At 49.5% G+C, this 12,133-nt stretch overlaps 1 protein-coding gene across 3 annotated transcripts; it reads left to right on the top strand.

Annotated features, from left to right (window-relative positions):
• Positions 1-331: 331 nt before the first annotated feature.
• LOC128831098 (maestro heat-like repeat-containing protein family member 7) lies at positions 332-11,580 on the top strand. Of its 3 annotated transcripts, XM_054017209.1 has the most exons (6): positions 332-786; positions 8,411-8,490; positions 8,918-9,023; positions 9,232-9,327; positions 9,461-9,565; positions 10,014-11,580. In XM_054017209.1, the coding sequence occupies exons 3-6, from the start codon at positions 8,922-8,924 to the stop codon at positions 10,239-10,241; spliced, it is 531 nt and encodes a 176-aa protein (XP_053873184.1). In that variant the 5' UTR covers positions 332-786; positions 8,411-8,490; positions 8,918-8,921; the 3' UTR covers positions 10,242-11,580. The 3 variants fall into 3 exon arrangements, with proteins under 3 accessions (XP_053873184.1, XP_053873182.1, XP_053873183.1); XM_054017207.1 differs by lacking the exon at positions 332-786 and having other exon boundaries at positions 7,297-8,490; XM_054017208.1 differs by lacking the exons at positions 332-786; positions 9,461-9,565 and having other exon boundaries at positions 7,297-8,490.
• The last annotated feature ends 553 nt before the right edge of the window (positions 11,581-12,133 follow it).

Raw genomic sequence — 12,133 nt, 5'->3', positions numbered from 1 at the left:
CTTCTTCCCTTCGCCCTAGGGAGCTGCATCACCTGGGCTAGGGGCAGTTGAGCTCCAACCCCTTTCCTGGCCATCTCACCCAGGGACAGGTTGAAACTGGAAACCTGTGGGTAACAGTACCTGGTTGCTCCAAAGGTGCTGAAGACACAATGGAAGAGGAAATCCTTTGGCCTGGATTGAAATTATTCCGACTGAAAGTGAATGAGAGAAAATAGGTCCAGAGTTCTCTTCCTAGCAGCAGAAAATGTAGCGATTGATAGAGGTTCAGGTCAGAAAGGACCATTATGTGCATCTAGTCGCCCCTCCTGTATAACTCAGGGCTAGAATGTGACCAAGTGGTTCCTTCAGCCAACCATAGCATGGGACTGAGCCAGAGCACGTCTTTTGGAACGACATCCACATGTAGGAGAGCCAGCTGGCTACCAGAAAATCTCTCTTCTGCAGTGACGTGGGGTTAAGGGACACGGGGGAAAAGACATGGAGGCTGTGACTAAACTTAGAGCAGCAAGGCCAGGAAAACCAGGGTTAGGTCCCAGGCCTGGCTATCAGATCTGCTGTTTTCTATTCCTGGCTTTGGGACCATGAGCGAGTCTCTGCACCGCTGGGTGCCTCGGTTTCCCCAGCTATCAAATGGAGCTAATCAAGGTTTTGTTTGTTCTCCCCATTTTACAGGGTGGGAAACCGAGACACAGTTGGGACCTGTCTACACTACAGGTCTGTCGTGCGTTTGTAATCTGCTGACCCCCACATGTTGTTCAGAGCCTATGGATAACACAGCTCCTAAAGGTACGTTTGTTCTGTGCTTATCCCCTCTGTACCAGCAGGGCTGGACAGCATTTCTCACTGTGATGTGGGGAGCAGGTCCTGGGTACTAAGGATCTGAAGAAGCTCTCAAGGACTAATTTTTTAAAATAATTGTTATCAATGAATTGGGAGAAAACATACAATCACTGCGGATAAGATTGGGGGGTGACAAAATACAGGCAGAGTGGTAATTCCTGATGGGGAGAGGGCAGTGATACAGAGCGATCTGGCTCATTCGGCCAGCTGGACCCATTTAAAGAAAACAAATTTGAGCAGAGCCCAATGCAAGGTCCTATACGTGGCAACAAGGCACGCTGGCCACACCTCCAGAATGGGGACATGGATCCAGGAAAGCAGTGACTCTGAAAAGGATTTAGGGGCCAGAGTGGAGAAACCACTCAACATGAGCTCCCAGTGTGATGCTGTGGTGAATAGGGCTAAAGCCATCATTAGACGTAGGAGCAGAGCCGTGAGTAGGATAGGGAGGTGACACAGCAGCAGTGAGACTGCTATTGGAATACTGCCTCCAGTCTTGGTGTCCTCCTTTGAAAAAGATGGTCCTAGAAATTGGAGCTGGGGCAGCAAAGAGCCATGAAATGTTCTGAGGGCTGCAGAAAAATGCCTTGTAGTGAGCTATTGAAAGAGCTTAACCTGTTTAGCTTATCAAAAGAAGATTGAAAAGTGACTTCACTGAAGTGTTGAAATGCCTTAATGGAGAGAAAATATTGGGTATTAAAGGGCTCTTTAATTGAGCAGAGAAAGGCAGAACAAGACCCAATGGCTGGAAGGTGAAAAGAGACAAATTCCTATGACAAATAAGGCACAAATATTCAACAGCGAGGATGATTGAACACAGGAAGAAGCTACCAAGGAAAGTGGTGGATTCTCCATCTCTTGATGTCATTAATAAAGACTAGATGCCTTTCCGGAATGTGTTTGCCCCAAAAGTAGCTATTGTGGTAGACAGGAGGCCTGTGATATGCAAGGGGTCAGATTAGATGCTCTAACTGTCTCTTCCGGCCATAAAGTCTACTCATTTCTGAGAAACCGAGTGTAGCATTGGGAGCAGCCTCTGATGTTTTACTGTCTAGCCGGCTTGCTTTCTAGAATGAACACTCATTGAGTGGGGTGATCCACAGGGAGTAGCTCAAACCTCCAGAGTGTCAGCCCTGTGGCAGGACATTAGCACTGCAGGGGAGGGGTGTGTGTGGCAGTGACATCACAAAGGCCTTTTGCAGAACCTCAGCCTATTGGCCAAAGGTGCAGGGGAGGTGGTGACCTCACAGAGGGATGCTGACATCAGCCAGGCAGGACAGGGGCGCAGGGCCAGGGAAACCTCAGAGACCCCTGTGGCTTTGCTTCAGCAAGTCTCCTTCTCGAGGTCTCTCTTTGAGGTCTGAGAGAGTATTTGGGTTCACGTACGTGAGCACCAGGAGGAACCTCTTTTGAGTTTTCTCCTTTCTTTTTCCTGATTTCACTAGAAAACTGACGTCCCTGTTTAGAAGGTAAGAGCCTCCGAGAGGTTTGGAACCTGTACAGTTTGATGCATCTGGCGCCAGCTGAATTCTAGGCATGGAAAACACTAGCTTAAGGTGGCCGAATTTTATTCCCCACCTGGGATTTTGTCCCTTAGAATCACTGGGGACATTAGGGTTTGTCCTTTTTCTTTTACCTTTTCCTCCATCCCTCCCTCCTTTCTCTTCATCTCTTACTTCTTTTGTCCTTTCCCCGTTCCCCTCCCACCACCAGGAGGGGGTGTGTGTGTGTCGTGGGGGGTGCTCTACAACTCCCATTGTGGGAGGTCCACTGAAAAATGTGGCGTTGAAATAGTGCTCAGACAGTGATCCCCAGCGGTGACCTGGGCCATCCTTTGGGCTCTCTGGTGAGAACCCTCATCCTCCCGCCCCTCGGTCGCTACCCTGATTGGCTGAGCAGGGGTTATTGACAGGGAGGAGACTCAGGTCCCTGTTGTTTTCTTTTAAGACCAAGTAAATAGTCATAACCAGTCATATGTTCGACAAATTTTGCTGCTTCTCTGCAGTTCATTATTTTCTCTACCATTCCAGTTCTCCTAAAATACTTGCTGAATAATTACTATGAACTCTTGCTGGTCTGGAACTCACTTGAGAACACTTTATTCAGGTCATTCAATGTCTAAAATTCAAGATCCGATGGTTAGTTTGAAAATCAGGGCTCTTGGGTCCTATTCCCAACTCTGCCACGGACTGGCTGTGTGACCTAAGACAAGTCAATTCTCCTTTCTCAGCCTTAGCTTCTCCCTCTTTCAAGTAGGGATAACAATCCGCTCCTACCTACCTCCCAACAGGTGGAGGATGGGGATCTATTGGAGAGTGTCACTAGGAGCAGTGCATAAGATGAGGTGTCCTATCATGTTTACTCAGATCAGATTAGGACATAATAGAATGGCTGAAATAGTCTATTTTATTTGTATTTTATTATGTTGCAATTGTTAAGAGCAGCAACTACTTAGCTCAGACTGAAACATCTTATCTAATTTTTGAGATCTAAGTGTCTTCTCTTTGTGTGCGACGAGACAAACACGTACTCCTGTTCTTTTTGTGACACAGAAGATGCTTTTGTTTTGCAACAAAATATTTTTGCAAAGAATTTTCATGCCACTTGATATGATTTCAAGAAACAAACTGGTTTAGTTTGAATGGGATTTTCGGACAGAAACGGTTTCAATGAAATTTCCCCACCATCTCGATTCCTGGGCTCTATCCCTGTCTTTGGGGGGTTTGCTGTCTGTTAGAACAGGAGTCTGATTTGGATAGGGATAGAGACCTCTTCAATGTTTTTAATGAAGTAAATACTAATGGGAATTGTGTGATCATGGGAGACTTTAACTTCCCAGATATAGACTGGAGGACAAGTGCTAGTAATATAATAGGGCTCAGATTTTCCTAGATGTGATAGCTGATGGATTCCTTCACCAAGTAGTTGAAGAACCAACAAGAGGGGATGCCATTTTAGATTTGGTGTGGGTAGTGAGGATCTCTTAGAAGAAATGGTTGTAGGGGACAGCCTTGGTTTGAGCGATCATGAGCTAATTCAGTTTAAACTAAATGGAAGGGTAAACAAAAATAGATCTGTGACTAGGGTTTTTGATTTCAAAAGGGCTAACTTTAAAAAATTAAGGAAATTAGATAGGGAAGTGGATTGGACTGAAGAACTTGTGGATCTAAAGGCGGAGAAGGCCTGGAATTACTTCAAGTCAAAGTTGCAGAAACTATCAGAAGCCTGCATCCCAAGAAAGGGGGGGAAATTCATAGGCAGGAGTTGTAGACCAAGTTGGATGAGCAAGCATCTCAGAGAGATGATTAAGAAAAAGCAGAAAGCCTACAAGGTGTGGAAGATGGGAGTGATCAGCAAGGAAAGCTACCTTACTGAGGTCAGAAAATGTAGGGACAAAGTGAGAAAGGCCGAAAGCCATGTAGAGTTGGACCTTGCAAAGGGAATTCAAACCAATAGTAAAAGGTGTAAAAGGTTCTATAGCCATATAAATAAGAAGAAAACAAAGAAAGAAGTGGGACCGCTAAACACTGAGGATGGAGTGGAGGTTAAGGATAATCTAGGCATGGCCCAATATCTAAACAAATACTTTGCCTCAGTCTTTAAGAGGCTAATGAGGAGCTTAGAGATAATGGTAGGATGACAAATGGGAATGAGGATATGGAGGTAGATATTACCACATCTGAGTTAGAAGCCAAACTCAAATAGTTTAATGGGACTAAATTGGGGGTCCCAGATAATCTTCATCCAAGAATATTAAAGGAACTGGCATATGAAATTGCAAGCCCATTAGCAAAAAATGTTAATGAATCAGTAAACTCAGGGGTTGTTCCGTATGACTGGAGAATTGCTAACATAGTTCCTAGCTTTAAGAAAGGGGAAAAACGTGATCCGGGTAACTACAGGCCTGTTAGTTTGACATCTGTAGTATGCAAGGTCTCAGAAAATGTTTTGAAGGAGAAAGTAGTTAAGGACATTGAGGTCAATGGTAATTGGGACAAAATACAACATGGCTTTACAAAAGGTAGAGCGTGCCAAACCAACCTGATCTCCTTCTTTGAGAAGGTCACAGATTTTTTAGACAAAGGAAACGCAGTGGATCTAATTTACCTCGATTTCAGTAAGGCATTTGATACGGTTCCACATGGGGAATTATTAGCTAAATTGGAAAAGATGAGGATCAATATGAAAATTGAAAGGTGGATAAGGAATTGGTTAAAGAGGAGACTACAACGGGTCGTACTGAAAGGTGAACTGTCAGGCTGGAGGGAGGTTACTAGTGGAGTTTTTATATTATGGGAACAAGTAAATAACTTTTCCTTATTCACTTTCTTCACATCACTCATGATTTCATATACCTCTAATATATCCCCCCATAGTCTCCTCTTTTCCAAGCTGAAAAGTCCTAGCCTCTTTAATCTCTCCTCATATGGGACCCCTTCCAAACCTCTAATCATTTTAATTACCCTTCTCTGAACCTTTTCTAATGCCAGTATATCTTTTTTGAGATGAGGAGACCACATCTTTACACAGTATTCAAGATGTGGGTGTACCATGAATTTATATAAGGGCAATAAGATATTCTCCGTCTTATTCTCTATCCCCTTTTTAATGATTCCTAACATCCTGTTTGCTTTTTTGACTGCCGCTGCACACTGCGTGGAAGTCTTCAGAGAACTATCCACGATGACTCCAAGATCTTTTTCCTGATTCGTTGTAGCTAAATTAGCCCCCATCATATTGTATGTATAGTTGGGGTTATTTTTCCCAATGTGCATTACTTTACGTTGTCCACATTAAATTTCATTTGCCATTTTGTTGCCCAATCACTTAGTTTTGGGAGATCTTTTTGAAGTTCTTCACAGTCTGCTTTGGTCTTAACTATCTTGAGCACTTTAGTATCATCTGCAAACTTTGCCACCTCACTTTTTACCCCTTTCTCCAGATCATTTATGAATAAGTTGAATAGCATTGGTCCTAGGACTGACCCTTGGGGAACACCACTAGTTACCCCTCTCCATTCTGAAAATTTACCATTTATTCCTACCCTTTGTTCCCTGTCTTTTAACCAGTTCTCAATCCATGAAAGGATCTTCCCTCTTATCCCATGACAACTTAATTTACATAAGACCCTTTGGTGAGGGACCTTGTCAAAGGCTTTCTGGAAATCTAAGTACACTATGTCCACTGGATCCCCCTTGTCCACATGTTTGTTGACCCCTTCAAAGAACTCTAATAGATTAGTAAGACATGATTTCCCTTTACCTAAACTATGTTGACTTTTGCCCAACAATTTATGTTCTTCTATGTGTCTGACAATTTTATTCTTTACAATTGTTTCAACTAATTTGCCCGGTACTGACATTAGACTTACTGGTCTGTAATTGCCGGGATCACCAATAGTGCCCTTTTTAAATATTGGCGTTACATTAGCTATCTTCCAGTCATGGATACAGAAGCTGATTTAAAGGACAGGTTACAAACCATAATTAGTAGTTCCGCAATTTCACATCTGAGTTCTTTCAGAACTCTTGGGTGAATGCCATCTGGTCCCAGTGACTTATCAGTTAATTCCAAAACCTCCTCTAGTAACACCGCAATCTGTGACAATTCGTGAGATTTGTCAGCTACAAATGCTGGCTGAGGTTTGGGAATGGCTGGAAGGTGAAAAGAGACAAATTCCTATGACAAATAAGGCACAAATATTCAACAGCGAGGATGACTGACCACAGGAAGAAGCTACCAAGGAAAGTGGTGAATTCTCCGTCTCTTGATGTCATTTAATAAAGACTAGATGCCTTTCTGGAATGTGTTTACCCCAAAAGTAGCTATTGTGGTAGACAGGAGGCCTGTGATATACAGGGGGTCAGATTAGATGCTCTAACTGTCTCTTCTGGCCATAAAGTCTACTCATTTCTGAGAAACCGAGTGTAGTATTGGGAGCAGCCTCTGATGTTTTACTGTCTAGCCGGCTTGCTTCCTAGAATGAACACTCATTGAGTGAGGTGATCCACAGAGAGTAGCTCAAACCTCCAAAGTGTCTGCCCTGTGGCAGGACATTAGCACTGCAGGGGAGGAGTGGGTGTGGCAGTGACATCACAAAGGCCTTTTGCAGGATCTCAGCCTATTGGTCAAAGGTGCTGGGGAGGTGGTGACCTCACAGAGAGATGCTGACATCAGCCAGGCAGGACAGGGGCGCAGGGCCAGGGAAACCTCAGAGTCCCCTGTAGCTTTGCTTCAGCAAGTCTCCTTCTCGAGGTCTCTCTTTGAGGACTGAGAGAGTATTAAGGGTCACGTACGTGAGCGCCAGGAGGAACCTCTTTTGAGTTTTCTCTTTTCTTTTTCCTGATTTTACTAGAAAACAGACGTCCCTGTTTAGAAGGTAAGAGCCTCCGAGAGGTTTGGAACCTGTTGAGTCTGATGCATCTGGCGCCAGCTGAATTCTAGGCATGGAAAACACTAGCTTAAGGTGGTCGAATTTTATTCCCCACCTGGGATTTTGTCCCTTAGAATCACTGGGGACATTAGGGTTTGTCCTTTTTGTTTTACCTTTTCCTCCATCCCTCCCTCCTTTCTCTTCATCTCTTACATCTTCTGTCCTTTCCTCTGTTCCCCTCCCACCACCAGGAGGACTCTGTGTGTGTGTCGTGGGGGGTGCTCTGCAGTGGGAACAGGGACAATTCTCCAACTTTGGGCAGTCGAGAGCCTGGGTGAGATAAGGGGCGTTAAAGCCCTTTGTAAAGGAGAAAGGGGAGTTTCACGGTGTTGAGCACCAAGGAATTCTAAACTTTGCTAAAACATCTAGTCTGCAGAAACCAGAAATGGTTGGGGCCACATTGTAACCATTGTCTTTTTTAAAGCCCATTGAGGGATGTGAGTCCCACCCTTTTAGGTATCTGGGGTGCTGGGAGAAGAGAAGAGGTGCCTGTCTCCATTTTATGGCCTCAACAAACTACGTGCTGTGCCCCAGTTCTCGTCAGAGATCCCTGAAAAAGAACGTCTTCCCATCCATTAACATACCTGGAAAGATACTGGAACTCCTTATTAAACAATCAGTTTGTCAGCACCTACAGGACAATTTGGTTCTTAGGACTAGTGAGCATGGACTTGTCAAGAACAAATCATTCCAAACAAATCCTAGCTCCTTCTTTGGCAGGGTTACGGGCCTAGTGGAGGTGGGTAAACAGTAGATGTGATCCATCTTGGTGTTAATAAGGACATTCTCACAAACAAACTAGGGAGATGTGGTCTAGATGCAATTAGTATAATATGTGTGCACAGATGGTTGAAAGCCCGTACTCCAACAGCCCAGAACCAAACACTCCTCCTCCTGGGCAGTGTGCTCTGACCTCTAATGGTCAGATGCTGCTTAGCACTGTCAGAGCAGCTTTTGCTGGGGGATTCTCCCAGCACTTTCCAATAGTGGGAAAGTATGAAATCCCCATTTGACTGCTGGGGACAGAGCCTAGAGCGGGGAGCAACTTGCCCAAAGTCCCACAGGTCAATAGGAAACCAGCAATGTCCAGTGTGGCCCGAATCTCACACGCTCCTTTGTCTCCTTTGGGTCTCACAGGAGCTCATTGAGGAGCTGCCTGATAACTCTCCACCCGGCGCCGTCCTCGCTAACTCCCTGATTGCTGTGGGCAACCTCAGGTACCGAGACCCTCCGGCCCGGTTCCCCTAACCCCAGTGCTGCTCAGGCCCAGGGCTGGGAGTCACTGCCCCTCCCACTCCCACTCCCAGGTCACCGCCCAAGGGTGGCTCCTCTGGCAGAGGTGCGGGGAAGGGTCACTCTCTCCTGGCTGGGCTGTTCTTTTCACTCCAGTAACATTGCAACGGCTTTGGGGAGAGACTCACTCCCAGGATCAGATTCAGGAGGGGCAGCAGGGTGCAGGGAACAGGTGCTATTCCTGCCCTGCCACTGTCTGTCTGAGAAACCTTGGCCTTGTCATTCCCTGGCTCGGTGCCTCAGTTTCCCTTCTTGCCAGCCTGTGCCTATTTCCCTGCAGTTTAACCTGCGTGTTGGTGCCAGTCCCATCCCCGCACTGCACAGTCTAATACCGGCTCCTCTCTCTTCCAGCACCATGACACCTGCTGTGGAGCCAGAGCTGGAGACCCACCTCCTTCGAGCTGCCCTGCACGCCGTCTTCACCCTGGGCATGGAGAAGGACACCGCCCAAGTGCAGGTAGATCAGCTAAAGTCATGGATTGAAGAGCCAGCTGTCATCCTGCCATGAGTCCTTGCTAATTGCCTGCAGTGGGATGTGAAGGAGAGAGGCCAGGATATGTGTTTGGGGGTCACACCAGTGCTTCCCAGAGACCCCACTTCCCATCCTGTGGCAAGTTTAGCCCCAGTTTCCCTAACTCTGACCCATGGCTCTCCCTTGCTTTCAGGATCTGCCTAGGGTCTTGCCAGACCTCCTGGACGCCATGCTGGGGAACCTGCTGGCAGAGTCCCCAGACACCGACAGGCTCCAGTACATCTTGGAGGTGAGCCCGATGAGAGGGGTGGGGGCAATTTTACCTTCACTCTTAGATCCATTTTCCAGTCTGTCCTCCTAGCCGGGCCCCCAGTGGGCATCCTTGGTCAGGGCAATCAGTGCAATGCCTCCTTTCCCCACAGCACATTAACTACTGGATCGTGTCCAGGGTGCCGCGAGAGAGAGCCAGGGCCGTTAAGAGCAGCACGGCCCTGCTCAGATTCACCATCACCCTCCCTGAGTTTGACGTAAGTGATCTCTGACCCCAGCTTCCTGACTCCAGGGGTAGGTGATCTGGCTCTGACGGGCTGTAGGATCTGCTGCTGCAGGGGCTGTGGGTTAGGAGTGTTCCTCTTGGGAAGGCAGAGTCAGAGCAGAGAGTGAGCCTGGCTTGAGTCAAGTTCTTCTTGTCCTAGTTAAGTGGTGACGCTGGGCTTTTAAGGGGACTGTGCTCCAGGTTCATGCCTCCCTGTCATCCTGGAGCAGCTGGGGAAGCAAGTCCTCATGGAGGGCCCTGTCCACAGCCCTGTGCTGCAGGCTTCCTTGGGGGCAGAGGAAATTAAGGGTCTGGCTCTAGCTCCTATCCTCTAGCATCTCCTGCAGAGGGGCTGAGGGGAAGGAGAGTCCTGGCCCGGGGGGACTGGGAGCTAACAGGAAAATGCTGATGGAGTCCCCTCTCCCTCTCCCGTCCATTAGAACTCAGCGGAATTCCCCAGGATGGGTCACCACATGGCACAGCTGGCTCTGTCCGTCAGTGACCCAGCCAAGGACATCAGCCGGCAGGCCAGGGATGGGGTTTACCGGCTCTACCAGCTGCTGCTGCACCAGAGGGATAAGGAACCCAGCTGGGAAATGGCACCCGCTAGAAGAGTGAGACTGGGACCCCAGCCAATTTCTCTCAGACTGACCCCGGCTGGAGGATGAGTCTCTCTATCTCTTTCTGTGTTCCACACCACGCCCTGTAATTCTGTTGGGCCAGGCACGCAGCGAGGACTCTGCCCACTGTGCAGCCACCAATGGGATTGGAAGGACACAAGCCCTGCAACCAGAAGGACAAATGTGTGTGTCTCTCTCTCCCTGTCACCTACTCCCTCCCGGGGGCTGGCCTGGCACAAGGAGCCTGGTGGGGAATGAAAGGGAGAGCAGGTGCTCCTGGGAAGGGAGATGAATTCACCTCCATGAGCAGGAGCGAGCCAGCTTGTCTCCGGAGCAGCTCCACCCAGCTCTTTAGCCAGGTTAATTAATGACAAGCTTTGCCTCATCCCAGACTTATGTTCTTAGGACAGGGTGCTATCGCTCTTGGGAAGGGCAGGAGAGTCCCCCAAGTGCCCTCTGCGAGACTCTCCTGTCCCACAGGGCCGCACCCAATTCCTAGTGGTCTGGTGTCTGTGTCACCCGAGCCACCATCCAGAGTTGCTCCCATCACTGGCAGCCTGGGAGGCCAAGGACTGATGGGTGATGGCGTCTGACCAGGCAAGGCTGAGGCACATGGGCAGGGGACGCTTGTCCTGCTGCTGGCAAGGCTGGACCCCTTCTGGAGAGAACAGGAGGATTCAGTCAGCAGTAGGGTTACCATGTCTAATAAATAAAAAAAGAGGACCCTCCATGGGCCCTGGGCCCGCCCATTTCCCCACCCCTAGCCCCGCCCCAACTCCACCCCTTCCCCGCCCTAACTCAGCCCCCTCCTTCCTCCCACTCCCAGCCATGGGGAAAGGGCTGCCCCAGCGCTACCGGCTTCACGGTTTGCCGGGCAGCCCCCAGACCCTGCGCCCCCGGCTGGCGCTTCCCCAGCGCAGCTGGAGCCCGGGAAGGGAAGTGCCTGGCCCGTGGCTCGGGGTCCGGAGGCAGGGGGGGCTGCCCGAAGCCAGTAGCGCTGGCTCGGGCAGCTCGGCTCTTAAAGTCTGAGAGGGGAGGAGCGGAGCAGCTCAGCTGGAGCCCGGGAAGGGAAGTGCCTGGCCAGCGGCTGGGGGTCCGGAGGCAGGGGGGGCTGCCCGAAGCCAGTAGCGCTGGCTCGGGCAGCTCGGCTCTTAAAGTCTGAGAGGGGAGGAGCAGAGCAGAGCAGCCGCGGGAGGGGAAGTGCCCGGCCGGCATTTTCCCGGACATGTTTGGCTTTTTGGCAATTCCCCCCGGACGGGCGTTTGATTGCCGAAAAGCAGGACATGTCCGGGAAAAACCGGACGTATGGTAACCCTAGTCAGCAGGGGCTGCCGATCCGTCCCATTCACCAGGGCTGCCATCCTGCGGCTTCAGCATTAGTGGCTGGGGTGACTTGGGGAAAGGTCTCAACCTCCCCACATCCCACTTCACTGCTGCCAGAATCCCTTCTGCTCCCCCCGCTACAGTCCCCTCCCTACCCAACCTGGGTGGGGCTGGAGGAGAGGGGTCTGAGAACTTGAGCTGTGGATTGGAGGTGGAACAGCTGTCAGGGGCACTGAGGGGGAAGTGGCAGGAGCTCCCCGTACAAGGAGGGGGGTTGCCACTGGAGGTCACTAGGAAGGACAAGAAGACTCCATCGTGGGAGTCAGGAGGGGGAATCCATCCCTCAGAGGTGGGCAGGGGCTGGGTGGAAATGCTGCTGGTTCCAGGGGCCGTTAATCCCCCCTGATTCCTCGGAGGCGTCTGAGTCTCAGACAGGTTCTCGTTCCCTTGCAGCAGGAGGACGACACGGCCAATGTGATGCGCCAGCTCCGTATCATGCGGCACTTGCGCCAGGTTCCCGAGGCGCTGCAGGGCCTGTGCCTCTGAGGCCACCAGCAACTCCCGCTCTCTGCTGCAGGTACTGCTCTGGCTCTCTGTAAATGGGGAGCTAGTGGAAG

This window comes from Malaclemys terrapin, chromosome 2 (assembly GCF_027887155.1).
Source record: "Malaclemys terrapin pileata isolate rMalTer1 chromosome 2, rMalTer1.hap1, whole genome shotgun sequence".
Taxonomy (NCBI): Eukaryota; Metazoa; Chordata; order Testudines; family Emydidae; genus Malaclemys; species Malaclemys terrapin.
The sequence above is the reverse complement of the archived record's forward strand: the minus strand, read 5'-3'. Positions and strand labels throughout refer to the sequence as shown.